This window comes from Entelurus aequoreus, linkage group LG10 (genome assembly GCF_033978785.1).
Source record: "Entelurus aequoreus isolate RoL-2023_Sb linkage group LG10, RoL_Eaeq_v1.1, whole genome shotgun sequence".
NCBI classification, from domain to species: Eukaryota; Metazoa; Chordata; class Actinopteri; order Syngnathiformes; family Syngnathidae; genus Entelurus; species Entelurus aequoreus.
Window position 1 is genome coordinate 49,864,216 of NC_084740.1, and position 23,965 is coordinate 49,888,180.

General features: G+C 40.0%; 1 protein-coding gene, 1 long non-coding RNA gene and 4 other non-coding genes across 6 annotated transcripts; all 6 read left to right on the plus strand.

Moving 5' to 3' along the window:
- Window positions 1-584: 584 nt before the first annotated feature.
- rpl4 (ribosomal protein L4) lies at window positions 585-11,236 on the plus strand. Its single transcript, XM_062061095.1, has 10 exons — window positions 585-750; window positions 5,431-5,602; window positions 5,677-5,783; window positions 6,004-6,142; window positions 6,371-6,495; window positions 6,668-6,797; window positions 8,394-8,550; window positions 8,745-8,828; window positions 8,995-9,115; window positions 11,108-11,236. Exons 1-10 carry the CDS (start codon window positions 748-750, stop codon window positions 11,177-11,179), a joined length of 1,110 nt encoding a protein of 369 aa, XP_061917079.1. The 5' UTR covers window positions 585-747; the 3' UTR covers window positions 11,180-11,236.
- On the plus strand, window positions 5,837-5,935 carry LOC133659467 (small nucleolar RNA SNORD16). Its single transcript, XR_009827694.1, has one exon. It is a non-coding gene; the product is annotated as a small nucleolar RNA SNORD16 (small nucleolar RNA).
- Window positions 6,204-6,304, plus strand: LOC133659466 (small nucleolar RNA SNORD16). Its single transcript, XR_009827693.1, has one exon. It is a non-coding gene; the product is annotated as a small nucleolar RNA SNORD16 (small nucleolar RNA).
- Window positions 8,605-8,676, plus strand: LOC133659460 (small nucleolar RNA SNORD18). The gene has a single exon (XR_009827687.1). It is a non-coding gene; the product is annotated as a small nucleolar RNA SNORD18 (small nucleolar RNA).
- On the plus strand, window positions 8,862-8,929 carry LOC133659461 (small nucleolar RNA SNORD18). Its single transcript, XR_009827688.1, has one exon. It is a non-coding gene; the product is annotated as a small nucleolar RNA SNORD18 (small nucleolar RNA).
- A 421-nt stretch (window positions 11,237-11,657) lies between the features above and the next one.
- On the plus strand, window positions 11,658-17,058 carry LOC133658741 (uncharacterized). The gene is made up of 7 exons (XR_009827523.1): window positions 11,658-13,923; window positions 14,106-14,161; window positions 14,336-14,391; window positions 14,566-14,621; window positions 14,796-14,851; window positions 15,026-15,081; window positions 15,255-17,058. It is a non-coding gene; the product is annotated as an uncharacterized LOC133658741 (long non-coding RNA).
- Window positions 17,059-23,965: the final 6,907 nt, after the last annotated feature.

Genomic DNA, 23,965 nt, shown 5'->3' on the forward strand with positions numbered 1-23,965 from the left:
TTGTTGGTTTATATGATATCCATTAAGTAAGATATACGTATTATGTTGAAGGGGGCAGGAAAATATAAGATTTTTCTTCATCCTGCTCCTTCTCATGCATTGGTGTGTAAATGTATAATTGAATAGTTGAGGTATAAATTGTCTATCGATCAAAGAAGCACACCAATGAAGGAGATAAATAAAAATGAAATGAAATGGAAGATTCAAACAATTGATAATTCACTGTCAGCCACCGATCATTGGTCCACTTCCGCTTCCTTGTCAAAGTTCGTCAGATATAATAATCAATTTTAAATAAATTGCACGACAAATAAATTGATTATGGTGGAAATATCGTTGTTTGTGTGTCTAATAATCACGAATGAATTACATCTAAAAAAAAATTGTTTTTATTAAAAAAAAAAAATCGTCGCACGAATAAGTAGTTCCGGTTTGTACGTTATATGATTTGACAACATGGCATAAAGAAATAGTCCAACCAAAAGACACGAGTCAAATTATCATGTGGTTTTTACCAAGACAATGTAAAAACTAAAAAAATGTTTTCTAATTGTATTTATCATTTTTAAACTCTCATTTCGTTCCTATTCAGTCGCATTTGTCAAAGTAAGGCTCTTGGCGAAGTAGACGGAAGTGGAGTGTTGCGGCGGAGGGATAAAGCAGTGAGTCTGAAAGACACGCTTCCTTTTTTCTGTGGCCGCCATAGTGAGTGGAGCTTCCCGGCGAGCCCAAACTTTATTACCGATCATGGTGAGAATTTACAGGTTTGTCAATTGTGTAACGTGTATGTCGTGTCGTAGTAACTATAGCCTTTCTACGCAATTAAGTAGCATATGTATGTGCGATATATTTAAAATTGTCGGCGGTTTTTCTAATGTTCAGCGCGGCAGACACGAGGAGCCATTTTGAAGCTAGTCCCTATTTACACGTGTGTCAGCATTTCGATTAGCTTGCCGTTAATACCATCACAATGTATGTATTATTTCCCTTGTTGCAGTCTTATGCTGGCAATTGAAGTTCATGTCACATGTTTTAGCCATGTTCACAAGGTAAATCATTGTCTGGACGGCCAACCTACCCAGGCTAGCTAATAGTAGCTAACAGGCCTCGTTCGGTGACTTCTCGCGATAGCATCTTCATCAACGTTATTAAAACCCATATGATGGCCGATGGAATAACACTGCATTCACGAGTTAGTTGTGTTTTCATCCTATTTGAGTCCAGTTCAATACGTACAATAAATAAGATTTTGTTATGAACATATATTCTGCCCACTGTGCCTCCCGGCAAATAAGAACAACAAAGGTTATCACCTCTGGCCTGTTTTAGAATAGAATAGAAAGTACTTTATCCTGGGAGAAATTCAGCACCACAGTTCGCTCACAATAGACAATAATCACAATAATAAATAATGAATAATGTAATATATATATATATATATATATATATATATTGTATTATATATAATATATGAATAATATGAATATATTTTACATTTAAGTGCAGTCAAGGAACATATGCCTTATACAGTCTGATGGCTGTCTGTATGAAGGACCTCCTGTGTCGTTCTGTGTTGCATTTTGGGAGTCTGAGCCTTCCACTGAACGTGCTCATTCTCTCTGCCAGGTCCGAGTGTAGTGGGTGGGAGGTGTTGTTCATAATGGCTAGGAGTTTTGCTAGACTTCTCCTCTCTGACACCACCGCCAGAGAGTCTAGCTCCACTCCTACCACGTTACTGGCCTTCTCTACCAACTTGTCCAGTCTGTTTGCGTCCCTCACTCTTAGTCCGCTGCCCCAGAAGGCCACAGCATACAAAAAGGAGCCCGCCACCACCGACTCGTAGAACATCTTTGTACAGACGTTGAAGGATCCTAGCCTCCTGAGGAAGTAGAGGCGGCTCTGTCCCTTCTTGTAGAGTGCCTCAGCGTGTTTTGTCCCATTCAGCTTGTTGTCCATGTGTACCGTATTTTCCGCACCATAAGGCGCCCCGTGTTATTAGCCGCACGTTTAATGAACGGAATATTTCAAAACTTTGTTTCCCTATTAGCCGCCCCGTGCTATTAGCCGCACCTACGCTACGCTAAAGGGAATGTCAACAAAACAGTCAGGTCAGTCAAACTTTAATAATATATTACAAACCAGCGTTCTAACAACTCTGTTCACTCCCAAAATGTAATGTACAAATGTGCAATCACAAAAATAGTAACACTCAAAATAGTGCAGAGCAATAGCAACATCAATAACTCAACGTTGCTCATACGTTAGTGTCACACAACACACAAAATAAACATTTAAAGCTCACTTTCTGAAGTTATTACTCATCCACAAATCCCTCGAATTATTCTTCTTCGGTGTGCTTCACTTGTTTTTTGACACCATCGATGATGTGGACGCGCATGCAGTCGTAGATCAACAGGAACGGCGCTGCGTGAAAAAAGTCACCCGGTGTCTTCGCGTAAACGTCTATCAACCACTCGCTCATCTTTTCTTCATCCATCCATCCCTTCGAGATAGCTTTTATGATGACGCCGGCTGGAAAGTTCTCTTTTGGCAAGGTCTTCCTTTTGAATATCACAATGGGTGGAAGTTTCTGGCCGTTAGCATGGCAAGCTAGAACCACAGTAGGACGACTTCTCATTCGCTGTGGTGCGAATATTCACCGTACGTGTTCCCGTTGTATCCACAGTGCGGTTCACATGAATATCAAAAGTCAGTGGAACCTTGTACGCGTGTCTCTTAGTAGGAGACATTTTGTTGTCTTTACAGAAATACACAAATGAAATGAAACGTAATATCCGCGCGCTTCTTCTTCTACGGGGGCGGGTGCTCACCTTGGCGGTTGCTTACAGTAGAAGAAGCGCTTCCTCTTCTATGGGGGCGGTTGCTTACAGTAGAAGAAGCGCTTCCTCTTCTATGGGGGCGGTTGCTTACCGTAGAAGAAGAAGCGCCTCCTCTTTTACGGGGAAAAAAGATGGCGGCTGTTTACCGTAGTTGCGAGACCTAAACTTTATGAAAATAAATATGAATATTAATCCATATATAAGGCATTAGCCGCACTGTCTGCTTTTGAGAAAAATTGTGGTTTTTAGGTGCGGCTTATGGTGCGGAAAATACGGTACTCTGAGGTATTTATAATCCTCAACCATGTCCACATCGACCCCCCTGATAAAAACAGGGGTCGCCGGAGTACTCCTCCTCCTTCCCAGGTCCACAACCAGCTCCTTGGTCTTTGTTACATTGAGCTGGAGGTGGTTCTTTCCACACCATGTGACAGTCCTCCACCAGTGCCCTGTATTCCTCATCACCATCGTCAATACACCCCACTATCGCAGAGTCATCAGAAAACTTCTGAAGGTGGCAGAAAAAGACACTTCGTCATGTCTGGTTCGCAGATTTCATTGATAGCTCAATTTAAGGTCCAAGTATGTCCGCCATGCTGTGGTGTCACAACATGCCAGACTGCAGAAGCATCCAAAATTGTGCAAGCTCACAGCCCAAATGAATGAACCATATGATTTGACTGTTTGGCGTTGTAACATAGTGTATCCCGATACCAATATTTTAGTGCCGGTACCAAAATGTATTCCGGTACTTCTAAGTGAGTTTTTAATCCACTTGTTCATTTACTGTTGATATCTGCTTACTTTCTCTTTAAACATGTTCTATCTACACTTCTGTCAAAATGTAATAATCACTTATTCTTCTGTTTGATACTTTACATTAGTTCTGGATGATACCACAAATTTGGGTGTCGATCCGATACCAAGTACCGTATTTTTCGGACTAAGTCGCTCCGGAGTATACGTCGCACTGGCCGAAAATGCACAATAAAGAAGGAAAAAAACATATATACGTCGCATTTTTTGGGGAAATTTATTTGATAAAATCCAACGCCAAGAATAGACATTTGAAAAGCAGTTTAAAATAAAGAATAGTGAACAACAGGTTGAATAAGTGTATGTTATATGAGGCATAAATAACCAACTGAGAAGGTGCCTGGTATGTTAACGTAACATATTATGGTAAGAGTCATTCAAATAACTATAACATATAGAACATGCCATACGTTTACCAAAGAATCTGTCACTCCTGATCGCTAAATCCGATGAAATCTTCTGCGGCGTCGCCTCTGGTATGCGCTGTTTCCTTTCTTTCTGCTGCATATTTCACTACGTCCGGCTTGTAATCAGCAGTATTTGATTTCCTTTTCGGTGCCATTTTAGTTCAGCCCTTCTTAGTTTTTATAAGTTGAAATTATCCATTTTAATTGCTACGGACGTAGCAGCAGTTAGCATCCCATGACGCACAATGCACTTCTGCCATGACCCGCCCCCGCCAAATTCTTAGTGGTTGACGTGTGTGTGACAATTCCTGACGTGTGTGTGACGATTGCGGACATTTGCTTCGTCTCTTACGCGAATGAGATAAATAATATTTGATATTTTACGGTAATGTGTTAATAATTTCACACACTGTAAATCGCTCTGGAGTATATGTCGCACCCCCGGCCAAACTATGAAAAAAACTGCGATTTATAATCCGAAAAATACGGTAGTTACAAGATCATACATTGGTCATATTCAAAGTCCTCATGTGTCCAGGTACGTCTTTCCTGAGTTAATAAACATAATATACATTTTAAAAAGGAAAAAATAATTTGACGATAAAGAATATCGATGTAATCATAGTAGTATTGACTAGATACGCTATTGCACTTGGTATCATTACAGTGGATGTTAATTGTAGATCCACCAATGTCATTTGTTTATATTGTAGCGTCCCGGAAGAGTTGGTGCTGCAGAGAATTCTGGGAATTTGTTCTTTAGTGTTTATGTTGTGTTGCAGTGCAGATATTCTCCCAAAATGTTTGTCATTGTTTAGTCTAGCTTTACTTTATGGCATATGTTTATGACAGTGTTGGCATTGTTCATACGGCCACCCTTGTATGTATGGCTGTTGACTAAGTATGCACTTCATTCACTTACATGTAGTGTGTTGAAAGATAGGATTAAAGAATGGGCATAGTTGAGTCTTGTCTTTACCAATTCTGGAGCATTTATATTCATTACCATGGAGACAAGGATTAGAGATTTAGAAGTAATTATAACACCTCGCTGCAAACATGCGTGTCTGCATGACGTGAGACGATGGGTGGGGCACCGGTACTTTTTAGAGGCGATAGAGTACCGAATATGATTCATTAGTACCGCGGTACTATACTAATACCGGTATACCGTACAACCCTATTGTAACATATAAGTCGGTAAAGACGAAAGTCATCATAGTTACCTTTAAGGTGTCTAGTGAAGGGCAACTCCTGGGATGTTGACTTTTTCTTTTCTAAATGTGGTCAATCTAGTTCCCGTGCTTTTAGTTAACTCTTATTAAAAACAAGCAACGTAATTTGTGCACATCTACTTTTTCTTTCAGGCCTGTGCCCGACCCCTCATCTCGGTGTACTCCGAGAAAGGAGAATTTTCAGGCAAAAATGTTGTCATGCCCGCTGTGTTCAGGGCTCCCATTCGCCCTGATGTCGTGAATTTTGTGCACACCAACATGCGCAAGAACAGTCGCCAGCCCTATGCAGTCAGTAAACTGGCAGGTCAGTACATTAAACTTATATACTGGTGTCTATTATAATTTATATGCTGTCATTTAAATGCTGCTTTGTTTTAGGCCACCAAACCAGTGCTGAGTCCTGGGGTACAGGAAGAGCTGTGGCCCGTATCCCACGTGTGAGGGGTGGCGGTACTCACCGCTCTGGCCAGGGCGCTTTTGGAAATGTATCCTTTTTTAATTATTACCCCTTAGGCAAAGTGGCAGTAACGGTCAAACTTGCAATGATGGTGTAATTTGCGTCCGACACCGCATCCAGAGACAAAATGCCTATTGTCAAACACTGGCTCGGTCGACTGACGAACATTTTGTCTGAGCATGTTTTGGAGGAAAAAATATATATACAAACTCTCTGTGCTAGAAAAGACACCTTAATTTTCCCAAAAGATGTGTCGTGGAGGGCGCATGTTTGCCCCCACCAAGACCTGGCGTCGTTGGCACCGCAGGGTCAACATCCCCCAGAAGCGATATGCCATCTGCTCAGCCCTGGCTGCTTCGGCAATCCCTGCACTTGTCATGTCCAAGGGTGAGCTCAGTTATATTCAAATCAAATTCCTAAATTGAGGATTTGTTGAATGTGTTAAACTTGCCATGATGGTGTAATTTGCGTCTGACCCTGTGAACAGTGACAGTTGCCTGCTGTCATCAAGCTGTCACAGGGGGTTGATGTGTTGTGAAGTTCTGAGCAGGCTCAGTTAAGGTCTTTATGGTCTTATCTGGTTGTGTTGGGATGTTGACATGATGTCGTCTACAGGGCACTGTGTTGAGGAAATCCCTGAGGTCCCTCTGGTTGTTGAAGACAAAGTTGAGGGTTACAAGAAGACTAAGGAGGCTGTACTCCTGCTGAAGAAGCTCAAAGCCTGGAATGACATAAAGAAGGTAAATTAAATTTCCTAATACTTTTTTCTTACTTTGTCACTTAACTGAACCATACACAAGGGACTTGGACAAGTCTATAGAAAAACGTGTGAACCACATTCATTTGTTTAGGGGGCAGATAATTATATAAGCTACATATACCGTATATCATTAATGTAATTTCCCTGTTAAGGTCTACGCCTCTCAGCGCATGCGTGCCGGTAAGGGTAAAATGAGAAATCGTCGACGCATTCAACGCAGAGGGCCTTGCATCATCTACAATCAAGATTCTGGTGTCACAAAGGCCTTCAGAAATATCCCTGGTAATTTTAAATCAAAAGTACCAGTAGAGTGGAGAAACAAGTTGTCTCTATTTTGAAGCCATTATCATATTTTTGATGTATGACACACAAATACTTACAAAGTCTGCGAGTAAACAGATATGATCAAATCGGTATCAATCTCACGGAGAGCCCCGAGCCATTTTGAGAGATAAGCTAGCCAGACACGTCATCGTGTGACAGAGGTAGGAACCACAGATCCCCGTATCACCAAGGATGCAAATCATGCAGACTTTGAGAGCCAACACCGATTACTGGGGGGGGATTATGATCCAGAAACTTATATTTATCCTGAATATAAGAAGGATACGCTACAAGTTTTGGAAGCTCTGCTAAACAGATCCAGCTTTAGTGAAGCACTAAGCATCATAGTCTCCCTGCAGACACTGTCTTCAGTTGTTTGTCCCCATATGAATTGAATGTCACAGATTAAAAAACACGTATAGATTTATGGCTAAATACTCCTAATATCCAAATGAGAGACATTATTTATAATCTAGAATAATTTTGATGAGCCAAGATGTGATGTGGGAGCAACAGGACATCACGGCCAGCTCACAGTAAAGCAGCAGAGGGCTAACATTTGGTTAAAATTCAGGTCTCAATATGTATATAGTGTATTGGTGGCGGGGTTTTATGGGTGGAATAGAGCCTCGATTGACGGGTGTATTTGTCTGTACTTAGAACGCATTAAAAAGAAACACATACAGGGTTTCCTCTTGATTGCCACTTTATACTGGCGGTGGGGGTGTGGTTAGTGGCGTGGTCAATATGACAATTTTGATTTGCAATGATGAATATATTCTTTGATAAGGCTGAACACATGTTTTGTATATTTAAAAACAAATATTAGTGTTATTAGTTAATACCACTAATATGAATATTAACATTTTTCTTTATCAGAATCACAATCAGTTTTAACACAAAGAATATGGTTTGTTTTTCAATGCAATTTCAATTGTTGCTGCTTATTGTACTTAGACTATACTTGTTTTGCAATTTAGTTTGCCAAATATGTAAACCGTCCTTTTGCGTTAAATTTGGGAAAAAAAGTGTTATTTTTCACTGTCACTGTAAAACTAACCACATTAAAGTACATTATTTGTACACACACAGTACACATACATGTAGAAATCACGTTAGATTAATAATATGATTTGGAATAAACTGAAAAAAGCAATACAATTAGACAAGCTAACTCAAATTAGCATGGCCAACCGCAGGGCACAGAGACAATCATTGACGCGCACAGGGACAATTGTACACGCCACAAAGCGATGTTTGAAGACGCACACTGTGTAAAGTTAGACATTGTTGTCGGTAATGTCAAAAGACAACAAATGCATTAATTAGCTTAAAATATCTTTCGCTTCAACTTTTTCTCCTTTTACTCTGTTTAGGTGTGCGACCAGTGACCAATGAAACACTATTAGGCATATAAAGTCAATTGTTTTTCAATTCTACTGGTACTTTAAATTTTGAGCTTGAAAGAATAGCTTACTGAATCTTTTTTGTTAATTTCTTGTTAAAACTCATGAATCGTGTGCATGCACGTTATATATTTGTGTTGTTTTGCAGGAATAACTCTGCAGAATGTGAACAAGCTGAACCTTCTGAGATTGGCCCCTGGCGGTCATGTTGGACGCTTCTGCATCTGGACTGAGAGTGCTTTCCGCAAGCTGGATGAACTGTATGGCACATGGCGTAAAGCGTCCACCCTCAAAGTTGACTACAAGTAAGATTTTATTTTTTTTGTGCAAGTGTAAGCATTGTGGCAGAAAGTAGCATATTGCTATGATGAGCTTTTCTACTTCACGGTCCGTGTTTTTGAAACCTGTGATATGAATGAAGTTCTGAGTCAATTGACTGTCATAGTGATAAACATGGTATTGTTCAGCCTTTACAATACTAATATTTTTTCTAAATTAGCCTGCCAATGCATAAGATGACAAACACAGACCTGAGCAGGATTCTGAAGAGTGAGGAGGTCCAGAAAGCACTTCGTGCACCCAAGTAAGTACTGACTGAACATTTCTGACTTTGCGGTGGCTATGATGATACTCTACTTTGGTCTGTGTTTCTGAATCCTGATATTAAATATAAGTCCTGAGCAATGAAATGATACAAGTATTCATTCATCGTTAATGGAAGAAATTAAAAGCTCATCTTCTCCCTGTAGCAAGAAGATCAACCGCAGAGTACTGAAGAAGAATCCCCTTAAGAACATTAGGGTTATGTTCAAACTGAACCCCCACGCCAAGACAGCAAGACGTCACGCCATTCTTAAGCATGACCCCAAGGTAAGAAACAACCACTCTTTGGTGTTTGGTATATTATGGGCCTGATTTACTAAAGGTTTGTGTGTATTAAAACATTTGCAAACTTGATAGCACGCGCAACGCTGATCTACTTAGCATGTGCAGAGGGGAATGCGTCTGTTAAGTGAGCTAAATAAGGCTTGTAATCCATTTTGCGTCTGTGTTCATTAATATGTAGATTACATGCTGATCGTCAGAACGCCCACAAACTAGGAGAGGATGTAAATGTTATACAGCATGCACAATGTGATTTATCAACACATCAGTTTTATGTAGCACCTCTGAGAAGTATATGCAAACTGACACACTTGGTGCTCGTGCTGCAAAGAGTCCATAGACAGAATCCTCCGTCCCATTGCAGAGTTTCCCCTAGGATTGCCAAGATACCTGTGGTGGGGGATGTAGTCACTATGGCGCCATTGTATAATTTGCACAATTGGCTATATGATTTTCTTTAAAAAGGCCCAAAAATGTATGCAAACAAATCTGGTAATTAGTATTAACATTTTTACATTATATCAATATAGCTTTTTTCCCCATTCTTGCTGCTTATTGTACAACGTACTTTGAGAATTTTTGAATTGTCTAGAGACTTTAAGTGACCTTTTCTTTATTAAAAATGACTAGTAACAAATCTAGCTTTTTTTCTGGTGTTATAATAGAATTTACCTGTGTCTAGAACTTCTGTCCCCTGATGTCCCCAACGAAAAGCGAGTTGCAGCAAGCATGAAGTCACACTTGTTTGGCACGGCTGCTCCAGTTGGACTTTCTTTCTTTAAAAGCCTCCACTGTCCTCTTAATATTTGCACATTTTGTAGATTGCTGTCCGCGGGTATACCTGGTTTATATTATGTCTACATAGCACAGGTGCAGAATATGCTCCAATTGCGTGCGTCGTCTTCACATCACAACATCCGGTTTCGGCTGCGCCGTTTTTGGTAGTGAAAGTAATTTTTGCGACAGCTTAAATTTGATGCTTCGCTTGTCAATAGTGCACAAATAATATATATCCATTCATATTGTAACGACCTGCTGGTGGTGATTTATGTTCGTGTGGTTTTGGTTTTGATTATTTTTCCCATGATCTCAAACACACAGAAGCACGGAGACGAAAGTGTTTGCACGGGAGAAAAAACCTGTTGGAATTGGGCCAGCTTTTACTATAACATTCTCAGGTTAAAATAGCAAGCGTCTGACTTTTTCTGGAGGCTACAATGCATTGATTAGTTTCCATGTAAAACCCTTATTTTTAAGGAGTGGGGGCTATGATTTTACTGTGGCGGTGCGCCACGTTCAGTAACATTATAGCGAAACCCTAACATGTCAGCATATTTACACGGTCTGTCAGGAAAAAACGTTAAAACATATTGCCTACTGAACACCCTTTTTTATAATTTTATAACTGCATGCAAGGTGATTTAAGGGGCTTATTAAATTAATACATTTTGGTGTCTGCTGGTGTTTTTTAATGTTTTTTTTTATTCATAACATATCAAATACATTTCAAAATATGCATTTTTGCGTCTTGAGCTCAGTAACTGCGGCCCCTCTCCCAGTAGCACACCTTCAGCGATTTTAAATAAAATACAAAATAGTAGGTTCCCATTTAGATGCATTTTGTACAGTCTAAAATGCCTATAAAAAGGGATGCATGCATCTTTAAAAACTGCACACGCCACAGGTAGGAGCATGATAAAAATGAGTGTGCCGGAAACAATAGTATCTCCGTGATGAAGCCGTGTGTGTGTGTGTGTGTGTGTGTGTGTGTAAATAGTACGCGCACAATCCTCATTTTATATAAAGCTGTCCGCAAGACGCTTGAATTGTACACAATGTTAGTAGAGCACATGCAACACGCCCAATAATAGTACTTGCAATTTTATACATTGCATGTGCTGTTTAGCGTGTGGTATTAGGATCATAGTAAATCCGGCCTTATGGCTTTATCCAACTGAAATTGTTTGTTCCCTACAGATCAAGGCAAAAATGCTGAAACCTAAGAAGAAGCCTGGAAAGAAAGGAGCACCTAAGAAAATCAAGGCATAAATGTATACTTGCTGACTGGAGTTCATTAAGAAAATAAATAATTGGTTTCAAGTCAGAGGAGTTGGGCCTTTCATTCACATTGTTCAGCTTGTATTCTGGGGTTGAACTCCCGGCATTGAGATTGAACACCAGTCAGGAGTATTCCTAAATTAACATAAGGTATGTGCTTAATGTTTCCACCTACTCATAATAAATAGTACCCAAATGTTGGTGTGGTCAAAGGCACTAGCAAGTGGTAGACTCCTTCAGTTGACCCTTTCTGTATCCGCCTCAAAAGAACTTGGGAAGAGCTCAAGATTCAAAGGTGAACTACCTGGCATGAGTACTGACTTTCATGATGGTCATTGATCCCATTGAACTTTTTTTTTAACAGGCATCACTCTGCAGAACAAGAACCAGTTGATCCCACATGATACTTGCCCCATATGATCATGCCTTCTGCCTTATTAAAGCCAACACAAGTGAGTTAATGTTTTTTCAGACGGTAGGATTACTGTCTCATGAGTTTAAGCTAGTTCACCAATCCATGTATCTGACACCTGTATAAATGAACTGAGTCTTAAAGGACATTTTTGCCTATCGTTCACAATCATGAGACATGAACAAGTCTTTTTTTCTTTTTCTTTTTTAGGATTATAAAGATAAACGCCTGCAAGATGTGGCTAATAGGAGTCACCGTTGCAGCCTTCAAAGCCCTCTAAAACAACTTCAAAACCCTCCAGCAATGTTTTATATACATGCTGCCAATCTACCGTATTTTCCGCACTATAAGGTGCATCGGATTATAAGGGCACCTTCAATGAATGGCCTATTTTAAAACGTTGTTCATATATAAGGCGCATAGAATAGACGCTACAGTAGAGGCTGGGGTTACATTAAGCATCCATTAGATGGAGCTGCGCTAAAGGGAATGTCAACAAAACAAATAGTGATTGTACTGACACTTCTACTTGCTGCTCTCTGTTCAACAACTCACTGTCCGAGTTTGTCCTCCAACTGTAGCCATCTCGCTTTGTTCCCTCGGAAACTCTGTTTAGTCTTCTTTACTTGGCGCACCATTGATTCGTTAATGTTAAATGATCTCGCTGCTGCTCTATTCCCGTGTTCTACTGCGTGACTGATCGCCTTGAGTTTAAACTCTGCGTCGTAAGCGTGTCTCTTAATAGGAGCCATTTTTGGGTCTTAACATAAAGTTTAGGTCTCGCAACTACGGTAATCAGCCGCCAACTTCATTTTCCCCCGTAGAAGAAGCGCGGGGGATAATGAAGTCGGCGGCTGCTTACCGTAGTTGCGAGACCTGTTGTGACTCAATATTGGTCCATATATAAGGCGCACCGGATTATAAGGCGCACTGTCAGCTTCTGAGGAAATTGGAGGTTTTTAGGTGCGCCTTATAGTGTGGAAAATATGGTATATATAATGTATTAGACTTAGACAACCTTTAATGATCCACAAGGGAAATTGTTCAACACAGTAGCTCAGTTACAATGATGGAAAGGACAATGCAGGTATAAATAGACTAATATAGCTATAAAAAATCTAACATATATACGAATATATACATGTGTACAGAGTAATTTATATACAGATATATTATATTATGTCTATAACATATATACAATATAAACCAATGACCATGTACAATATTACAGTATATACAGTCTATATGACAGCAGCAGCATAAAATGGAGACAATAGACAATCATAACATGTAATATGTACAATACTTAGCATATTTTGGTCATTTCATGCACACCGGAACTAATTCTTAGCATTTATTTCTGTTTCCATAGCAGTGCACTTCCGACTTACAACAAAAAATTTATTGCTACTCTGAATCAAACGCAAGTGTTTTCTAATCATGGCAGACTTGGTAACTGACAATGAAGACTATTTTTGGTCTGAGGATTCGCAGCATTGTCTTTTTAAAGCCAAATATACTGCTTATAGAAGCTAGCACAAAAAGAGGCTAAAACATTAAAGCAGATGGAAGCAGAGAGTGCGACAGTCATGTTGCAAATCTGGAACGTTGATCCAAGCTATGCCGAATTAATGGCTTGTTACCAAATCAACCTGAAACATCCCCGGCCAACTGTCCGTCGAGCAGGTCACTTTACTACTGATCATGGTACATGCAGCACATCACCGTACCCTACAGTGCGTACGCTCTTCGTGTTAGCTGTCTACAAACAAAACCTGAAATGTGGGATAATACTTAACAGTTACTACTGTAATATGATCATGTTTTTCAGTCATTACGAATTGTTCTATCGCAGTGGTGTGCATTACAAACTCAGATGCGTTTCATGCTGACGTAAAAGCTAATACCGTCACACGCTGATGTGTTGGTACGCTAGAGAAAGAGTTCCACAGTGTTCGCTCTTACAATAACAATGTTGCTACAGATTGGTTATTATGCAGGTTATGGAACTGAAGTATTGACTGTTTTTGGAATGCATTTTAGTCATTTAGAGGTAGAATTGATTGCTCCTATTAGCTGCATTGCTATCCACCAAGAAAGACGATTTTTGTTAAAATGCAAAAAAAAAGTCTTGTCATAAGGGTTGTAAACGATGGGCAGAATTCCAAAAAAAGTGCAGTTCCCCTTTAAGACAACAATTAACTTGGTTATGAAGTTTGAGCAGTTCATCTTACAATTTGTCACATTTTAGCCTGTCTGTGCACAAGATGACCAGCCTTGGAAGAACTCTGAAGCGCAAGAGGATCCAGTCTTAAAACACAAAGTAAGTGCTACTAGTTTAGTTTGCATGTTTGCTTTTTAGCTAAGCCAACTGATGATACTCCACTTCAGGTCCGTGTTTCTGAATCCTGATCATATGGAAGTCCTGAGCAATGCAATAGCCGGCACTAAAGCTGAATTGATGTTGCAAGATGTCACTAAATGCCGTTTTCTTCTTTTTACTAGATGACCAACCTTGGAAGAATTCTGAAGCCCAAGAGGATCCAGTCTTAAAACCCCAAGTAAGTGCTACTAATTTAGTTTGCTTTGTAGCTAAGCCAACTGATGATACTCCACTTCAGGTCCGTGTTTCTGAATCCTGATCATATGGAAGTCCTGAGCAATGCAATAGCCGGCACTAAAGCTGAATTGATGTTGCAAGATGTCACTAAGTGGCGTTTTCCTCTTTTTACTAGATGACCAACCTTGGAAGAATTCTGAAGCGCAAGAGGATCCAGTCTTAAAGCACCAAGTAAGTGCTACTAATTTAGTTTGCTTGGTAGCTAAGCCAACTGATGATACTCCACTTCAGGTCCGTGTTTCTGAATCCTGATCATATGGAAGTCCTGAGCAATGCAATAGCCGGCACTAAAGCTGAATTGATGTTGCAAGATGTCACTAAATGCTGTTTTCTTCTTTTTACTAGATGACCAACCTTAGAAGAATTCTGAAGCCCAAGAGGATCCAGTCTTAAAACCCCAAGTAAGTGCTACTAATTTAGTTTGCTTTGTAGCTAAGCCAACTGATGATACTCCACTTCAGGTCCGTGTTTCTGAATCCTGATCATATGGAAGTCCTGAGCAATGCAATAGCCGGCACTAAAGCTGAATTGATGTTGCAAGATGTCACTAAGTGGCGTTTTCCTCTTTTTACTAGATGACCAACCTTGGAAGAATTCTGAAGCGCAAGAGGATCCAGTCTTAAAGCACCATGTAAGTGCTACTAATTTAGTTTGCTTTGTAGCTAAGCCAACTGATGATACTCCACTTCAGGTCCGTGTTTCTGAATCCTGATCATATGGAAGTCCTGAGCAATGCAATAGCCGGCACTAAAGCTGAATTGATGTTGCAAGATGTCACTAAGTGGCGTTTTCCTCTTTTTACTAGATGACCAACCTTGGAAGAATTCTGAAGCGCAAGAGGATCCAGTCTTAAAGCACCATGTAAGTGCTACTAATTTAGTTTGCTTTGTAGCTAAGCCAACTGATGATACTCCACTTCAGGTCCGTGTTTCTGAATCCTGATCATATGGAAGTCCTGAGCAATGCAATAGCCGGCACTAAAGCTGAATTGGTGTTGCAAAATGTCACTAAGTGGCGTTTTCTTCTTTTTACAGCTGGATCAACAGACCACACAACCAGGGGAAGAATGCAACTAGAATAGTGATGTCCAAACTACAGCCTGCCAAAGTCTTCATTGCGGCCCGTGAGACGTTACAAGTCAGAAGCTTGGCCTGTGGTCCATTTTGTAGCCGAATTGACTTATCTGACGTTTCACAGCCCCCATGTGGCAGTTGATGGAATTGACAACAAGTTTGTTCTCAAATCATATTAGGCACAGTATCAATATATATATATATATACTGTAGATATGACCCAATCCTAACAACTTTTCCCACTTATGGTAAAAATGAACTTTAAACAACAAATAAAGTCAACACATGGTCGCACGTGACATAACACATCTAGCACCTGGGTGAAGTTGGTCCCCCCAGCCCTCACAAAACTTTTGAAATAGTCTCATTCATTTGTGCAGTTGAAATGGTTGTGCTGTTTTTGTTTCAGACTTATTAAATATGGGCAGCACGGTTGAACGGGTTAGTGCATGTGCCTCACAAAAGGAAGGACGTGAGTTCAATCCCGGGCACAAGATCTTTTTGTGTGGAGTTTGCATGTTCTCCCCGTGACTGCGTGGGCTCCCTCCGGGTACTCCAGCTTCCTCCCACCTCTAAAGACATGCACCTGGAGATGGGTTGATTGGCAACACTGAATTGGCCCTAGTGTAGGGGTCTCAAACTCAATTTACCTGGGGGGCCACTGGATGCGGAAACTGTGTGAGGCTGGGCCGCAAGAAAAGATTTCTTAAAAAAATCTTAACATGCACTTTTTAATGAATTCACCTTCTTTGTATGGCTATCCCGTCCTAGCAACATATTAGCCAGCTCTCCCGATTTTTCCATAAATAATAAATAAAATAAATATTGACTGTTGTTACCCAAAGTATATTAAGTGGGATTTTTCAGAAAAAATATATATATACAGTAACAAAAACAACCTGTCTCTGATCACTATAGGTGTATAAATAAAATGTTATATAAAATCAGTCCCTTGGGCACAAAACTGAAAATAATACAGCTCTCCAAAAAGTGCACTTCTGCTGCTATTGGAACGTACTAACTACAGCTATTGGAACGTACTAACTACAGCTATTGGAACATACTAACTACAGTTATTACTCAGGAAAAGGCTCAACAGGACTCAGCTGGACCTGCAGAACTTGCTGACCAAGGACTGACAGCAGTGTCCGCGTCACCTGCTGTTGAGACTGTCTAGACCTAAGAGACATGTTCAGCCACCTAAGAGGCTGATTGAGAGTTGTCAAGAACTCTTGGTTTTTTTGAGTTGTTTAAAAAAAAAAAAGTGACATAACTGATTATGATGCTTGACATTTTTGGTCTTTGTTGAAATAAAATTCTATGAAGAGAAAAGTTGTTTGCAAATGTGGTTACAATGCTAAAAAATGAAAAGTTAAAGCTAAAAAAAGAAATACACTTTATTGAGTTAACATTTCTTTATAGGGGGAAAGATGTGATGTTATGAGCTAGGGAATATAACAACTACACTACCCAGCATGCAACTGGAGTGACGAGCATGCGCGGTAGTCCCGAAAAGTGTTGCTGCATGTCGTCACCCGGCAGATAAGAATGAGGTTATGAGCACGCTGTGAAAGTAAACGTCAAGAACTCAGCCAACCCGCCTCGTCTGCATTATTTATAATTAGACAGACAACACATATACCGTACATTGTGATTTGGTTTTGTTTACAAGGAAAGAAAAAAGTTAAAAAAGGGAGATGTGTTGTGTGTATATATATGTATGTGCTGCGGTTGCTTTAAGAACGTTGCGGCAGCTGCCGTAAACGAGGTGCGTTGCTAGCCTGGTTGCTATGTTTCCGGTTGGTCGTAAGAGTGTTCGTCATGTGTTTGTACCCTGCTCAAATCTCAGTAAAGTTATTTGTTGGATTATACCTTTTGTTTTGAACTCTATTTCACCTTGGAGCGCTTTTTCCGGTCCATTGTTTTTCCTGCTTTCCCTATCTGCGCCTAATGACTGAGCTACGTGACGTCATTTCTTGTGATGTCCCACGGAGCATTTCTGCTCGGGACGGGATTTGAATAAAAAACCAACTCTTTTCTTTACTATAGTGGTCTCGTTAACGGGTACCGGTTCTCAAAAAGGGATTCGAGTCAGGGGACTCGGTTCTTTTCTTATCGAACAACCAGGAAAACCGGGTTTGAGTATCATCCCTAACATGCCGTGATAGCACTGCCTTAAACGTCCTCTACAACCTGTCATCGCGTCCAGGACATCAAAAGACTTACAAGAACCAGAATACCTCACAATGTAACAATGAAAAATATTTCAATAATCAATGAATTTTGCAGAAGCAACAATCTTACCTAAATAAAGCCACACCAATTAAGCTTTTTCGACGACTTAATTTTGACATTTCGTCATGCGACACAACATCCTGCATCTCCATCAGTTCCTGTATACTCAAATCAGATTCAATATGGTTATTGAAGAGAATTATATTTAAATAGCGCTTTTCTCTAGAGACTCAAAGCGCTTTTACATAGTGAAACCCAATATCTAAGTTACATTTAAAGCCGTGTGGGTGGCACTGGGAGCAGGTGGGTAAAGTGTCTTGCCCAACTACACAACGGATGGCGGAAGCGGGGATCGAACCTGGAGCCCTCAAGTTGCTGGTACGGCCACTCTACCAACCGAGTTATACCGCCCCACACTGCCTGTCAGGTCTACCTTCCCTCCGCTATGCTAACTCTGTCTTGGAATTCCATTTGCATTTGAACAACCGCAACTCCTGTTAAAAGTTGCTTCAGCTGTCATTAATGTTTGATTTTCACAATGATAAAACTGCAACACACTATTTTGTCCTTTTGCAACATTGTTCATCTTTGCACTGTATATACAGTACAGGCCAAAAGTTTGGACACACCTCATTCAATGCGTTTTCTTTATTTTCATGACTATTTACATTGTAGATTGTCACATCACAACTATGTGGAGTTATGTACTTAACAAAAAAAGGTGAAATAACTGAAAACATGTTTTATAGTCTAGTTTCTTCAAAATAGCCATGCTTTGCTCTGAGTACTGCTTTGCACACTCTTGGCATTCTCTCGATGAGCTTCAATAGGTGAAAAAATGAAATGCTTTTCACTTCACAGGTGTGCCTTATCAGGGTTGATCAGTGGAATTTCTTATGTTATCAATGGAATTGGGACCATCAGTTGTGTTGTGAATGAGGTGTGTCCAAACTTTTGGCCTGTACTGTGCATATATTTTTTAAAACATGCCTTCCATTTAAATTAATTTTGATTTAATATCACACTCACCCTTCTTTTCCAGCACATCAAAGTGGAAACCAGGGGCCGTACTTATCAAGCTTCTTAGAATTACTCCTAAGAAGTCTGCTAAGAGTTGACTTAAGAGTAAATAAATTCTTCGCTGAAAGCTGCACTTAAAAGTTAGTTATCAAGCGTCTTACTCACACTTTCAGCAAAGTGTAGGACTGAATCTTAAGTGTCACACTCAGAGCTGAATTACGACATTACTATGTGCCGTAAACGGAATTTTAGGTGACGTCATTTCTGTGTCCATAGAAATGACCAATCACGGAAGGGAATCCGTTGTCTAAGAATAAAGAAATATCTTGGAAATATTTAAGTGGACAATGGTAGTGTATATTTTGACAATAAACTACAAAATAATACAAAACAAACTAGTCCCCACCGGCACTCACGCTACCGCTCCCTCTCTTCTATCGCCCACACACTCACTGACGTCACTCACCTCACGGCCACACACATACGCTACTGTCATAACATTTTCTTTCCAATTCATTAATTAGGCAACTAATTTGAAACTGGTGTGGGTGGCTCTATATATACTAGCCCACTGCAGACACATGCAGAAATCAACAAAGAATCGAAAAGTATTAAATCTGTGACAAAAATAATATCCGCTCTGTCTAAACGATACCGTTTGATCAGCGGCTCGTCATAAAAAAAAACAGAACATTGTTCCGTTCCCTGAATGTTCGCGCACGTCTCTCTCGCCTCAGTGCCATCCCCTGCTGGCAACTCCTAACCACTTAAGACACCTCTGAAGGTCTCTTAAATATCGTGGAGAGTAGGAGTGATTCTTAGACTTAAGAACGTTGATAAAAAGCTTTTATTCTTAAGTTTGAGAGTAGGACTAAATTTCGCAAATTCTCAGGACTTGAGTGTAAAATGGCACTCTAAGAAGCTTGATAAGTACGGCCCCAGATGTGTACTCAACCATTTGCCAGGTAGCAGACAGCCGGACATTGAGCTGGCAATGGGGGTTTGCCATCAGATGTTTCTCTCACCGTTTGCTCTTTCCTCCACCTTCTGTAACTTTAAGAAACTTTTTTTTAAAATACATTTTCCTTTTCAGCTTTCTGACATAACTTATGTATTACTGTAAATGTATATAGTAAAGAATACTAGCATATCTCAATAAACCAGGAGATTCCCAAAAAGTTATTTTAGTTTTTCAATTTAAAACCTAAACTTTTATTTCAGTTGTTACATTGAAAAAGTAAAATGATTTGAAATAGGCCAGAATTAGTGTGAGATATTTAAAAACTAAAATGTCCTTAATACCGGTGTGGAGGGGGGCGAGGCATGCAGCGGAATGGGGTGTGCCAGGACCGGCCTCGAAGTCAGCGACAGGTGCGTAGATGGCCCAGGTGGGCCTTATTATCTAATCACCTGTCGCTCTATTTAAGCAGCAGCCGGGAGGAGAGAAATGGTGGGAGCTGGTGTGAGAGCGAGAGTGTGCCTGTCACCGTCACAAAAAGACAATTGCTGGAAAGCAACCAAGAGACTTGATTGGAAAATACAACTACAAACCCCGTTTCCATATGAGTTGGGAAATTGTGTTATATGTAAATATAAACGGAATACAATGATTTGCAAATCATTTTCAACCCATATTCAGTTGAATATGCTACAAAGACAACATATTTGATGTTCAAACTGATAAACATTTTTTTTTTTGCAAATAATAATTAACTTTAGAATTTGATGCCAGCAACACGTGACAAAGAAGTTGGGAAAGGTGGCAATAAATACTGATAAAGTTGAGGAATGCTCATCAAACACTTATTTGGAACATCCCACAGGTGTGCAGGCTAATTGGGAACAGGTGGGTGCCATGATTGGGTATAAAAGTAGATTCCATGAAATGCTCAGTCATTCACAAACAAGGATGGGGCGAGGGTCACCACTTTGTCAACAAATGCGTGAGCAAATTGTTGAACAGTTTAAGAAAAACCTTTCTCAACCAGCTATTGCAAGGAATTTAGGGATTTCACCATCTACGGTCCGTAATATCATCAAAGGGTTCAGAGAATCTGGAGAAATCACTGCACGTAAGCAGCTAAGCCCGTGACCTTCGATCCCTCAGGCTGTACTGCATCAACAAGCGACATCAGTGTGTAAAGGATATCACCACATGGGCTCAGGAACACTTCAGAAACCCACTGTCAGTAACTACAGTTGATCGTTACATCTGTAAGTGCAAGTTAAAACTCTCCTGTGCAAGGTGAAAACCGTTTATCAACAACACCCAGAAACGCCGTCGGCTTCGCTGGGCCTGAGCGCATCTAAGATGGACTGATACAAAGTGGAAAAGTGTTCCGTGGTCTGACGAGTCCACATTTCAAATTGTTTTTGGAAAGTGTGGACGTCGTGTCCTCTGGACCAAAGAGGGAAAGAACCATCCGGATTTTTATAGGCGCAAAGTGTAAAAGCCAGCATGTGTGATGGTATGGGGGTGTATTAGTGCCCAAGACATGGGTAACTTACACATCTGTGAAGGCGCCATTAATGCTGAAAGGTACATACAGGTTTTGGAGCAACATATGTTGCCATCCGAGACCCCCGGACTGTTGAACAACTTAAGCTGTACATCGAGCAAGAGTGGGAAAGAATTCCACCTGAGAAGCTTAAAAAATGTGTCTCCTCAGTTCCCAAACGTTTACTGAGTGTTGTTAAAAGGAAAGGCCATGTAACACAGTGGTGAACATGCCCTTTCCCAACTACTTTGGCACGTGTTGCAGCCATGAAATTCTAAGTGAATTATTATTTGCAAAAAAAAATAAAAATTTATGAGTTTGAACATCAAATATCTTGTCTTTGTAGTGCACTCCGAGGGTTGAAAAGGATTTGCAAATCATTGTATTCCGTTTATATTTACATCTAACACAATATGGAAACAGGGTTTGTATATTGAACCTGAACCGGGCTATCATGTCGGTGCTTGGTGGTCCAAATAACCCACTGGGGGGCAACCTCCACAACCGGTACCTAACTAACTAACCTAGCTAACTCAGAAAGCCATAAAAAAAGTATAATAAATGATTTTCAAAAAGTTCAATATTGTAAACTACTAATTCACCCTCTAATCAAGGTTAGAAACTTCCTTATCCTTCAATTGGGTTCTTTATCTTAATTGAGCTACTGATATTGAAATCATCCTGCAACTTTTATAATTTATTGAAATGTGTGTTCACTCTCCCTCATCCTAAATGTTTTAAAAGAAAAGGAGTATCCTTGAAAGTGTGTCGATAATCTGGTTTATGTTCACAAGGAACGAAGGAGGGGCAGGCCGGTCCCCCTCACCCCCCCTGGTGAGCGTCCCTGTTGACTAATCTTATTAGAGCAGCATCAGTTATATTTTTATCTATCTTCCCCAATTTAAAGTTAAAGTAGCAATGATTGTCACACACACACGAGGTGTGGCAAAATTATTCTCTGCATTTGAGCCATCACCCTTGATCACCCCCCGGGAGGTGAGGGGAGCAGTGAGCAGCAGCGGTGGCCGCGCCCGGGAATAATTTTTGGTGATTAAACCCCCAATTCCAACCCTTGATGCTGAGTGCCAAGCAGGGAGGTAATGGCTCCCATTTTTATAGTCTTTGGTATGACTCGGCCGGGGTTTGACCTCACAACCTACCCATCTCAGGGCGGACACTCTTAACCACTGAGTAGGTATACACAGGTACACATACGTTATTTTGCCAGCAAGATGCTTACTTATTTAATTTGGTACAAATATGTTTTGGTGAGGAAAAGGTATTGGCAAGAATGAATCAAAATGAAAATTATTTAATGGATCTTTTTTATAACCTCCTTTTCCCTCCATTTTTTCCCCCATTCATCTTTTTGTTCCCTTTGTGGCCTACAATCTCAAACATCTAGTACTATTATTATTCTTCACCTTCCACATTTAGGCCATATTTACTGAAATTCTAAATGTCTGCTCCCACCTACCAATCTTGGCTTCATCAAATGTGTTTAAAATGTTTGTCTTTGACCTTTAACCTTTCCTCTGCAACTTCCAGGCCCTTCAGAAAAAAACTAGGAAAAGATCATATATAACCAAAGTTAAAATACCGTATTTTTCGGACTATAAGGCGCACTTAAAATCCTTTAATTTCCTCAAAAATCGACAGTGTGCCTTATAACCTGGTGTGCCTAATGAATGGAATAATTCTGGCAGTGCCTACCGACCTCGAAGCAATTTTATTTGGTACATGGTGTAATGATAAGTCACATAAGAGATACGTGTAGATTGCAAGATGACGCCAGTAATCAACATGTTATGCCCATTTGATTGTAGACTCTTACTGACACCTTGTGGCGATATGAAAATACTATGCGTCATTAGTTTGGGCACTTTCGGGTTGACGATGTCAGTTCAGTTCATGAGACAATTGAGAAGTAGACAAGTTGTGTTAGCTCTTACAAGCCTTGGAAAAGATAAGTCTGTAAGTAAACTGTTTAACTTGTTTATGTAAACTCAATATTAAGGTGGAAAGTGGTTACATTTGATACTAAGATGTTTATTGAAAAACAATTTTTGTGCACTGTTTTAATGGATGTTTTGAGGACTTAAAATGGCTGCCAGTCGTGTATTTCCACCTTTGAAATAGTTTCAACACTCAGCAGTATTTGTTTGATGATAGTACTGTATATTTGTGTGAAGCTAATATTTACATATTGTGTATTACATTTCAGTATGTTATTTGAATCTCATAGCTTATACATTTGTCATTGTGTGTATTTCAGTTTTACGAAATAAAAGTCCAGTGCAAGACAAAAGTAAAGATAGGAGAAGACAAAGCAAGATCAACAACAATAAAGAGCCTAAATGGATTCATTTGCTTTGGAACTTTATTAGACATCTTGGATTGTTTGTTAGCTGTCTGCCTCAACAAATATAGTGAGGACAGAACACAACACTAAAACTTTAAATGTTCCATTGTGTCATTAGCCGTGACCCGGATCATGTTTTGTTTAGTCATGTTCTGTTAGTTTTGGACTTCCTAAAGGCCTACTGAAACCCACTACTACCGACCACGCAGTCTGATAGTTTATATATCAATGATGAAATCTTAACATTGCAACACATGCCAATACGGCCGGGTTAACGTATAAAGTGCAATTTTAAATTTCCCGCTAAACTTCCGGTTGAAAACGTCTTTGGATGATGATGTATGCGTGTGACGTAACCAGTGAAACAGAAGTATCGGTACCCCATTGAATCCAATACAAAAAAGCTCTTTTTTCATCTCAAAATTCCACAGTATTCTGGACATCTGTGTTGGTGAATATTTTGCAATTTGTTTAATGAACAATGAAGACTGCAAAGAAGAAAGTTGTAGGTGGGATCGGTGTATTAGCGGCTGGCTGCAGCAACAGAGACTATGACT

Coding starts and splice junctions, on each gene's coding strand:
- rpl4 (XM_062061095.1), top strand. Junction 5,603..5,676: donor TGCAGTCAGTAAACTGGCAG/GTCAGTACATTA, acceptor GCTTTGTTTTAG/GCCACCAAACCAGTGCTGAG. Junction 6,143..6,370: donor TGCACTTGTCATGTCCAAGG/GTGAGCTCAGTT, acceptor TGTCGTCTACAG/GGCACTGTGTTGAGGAAATC.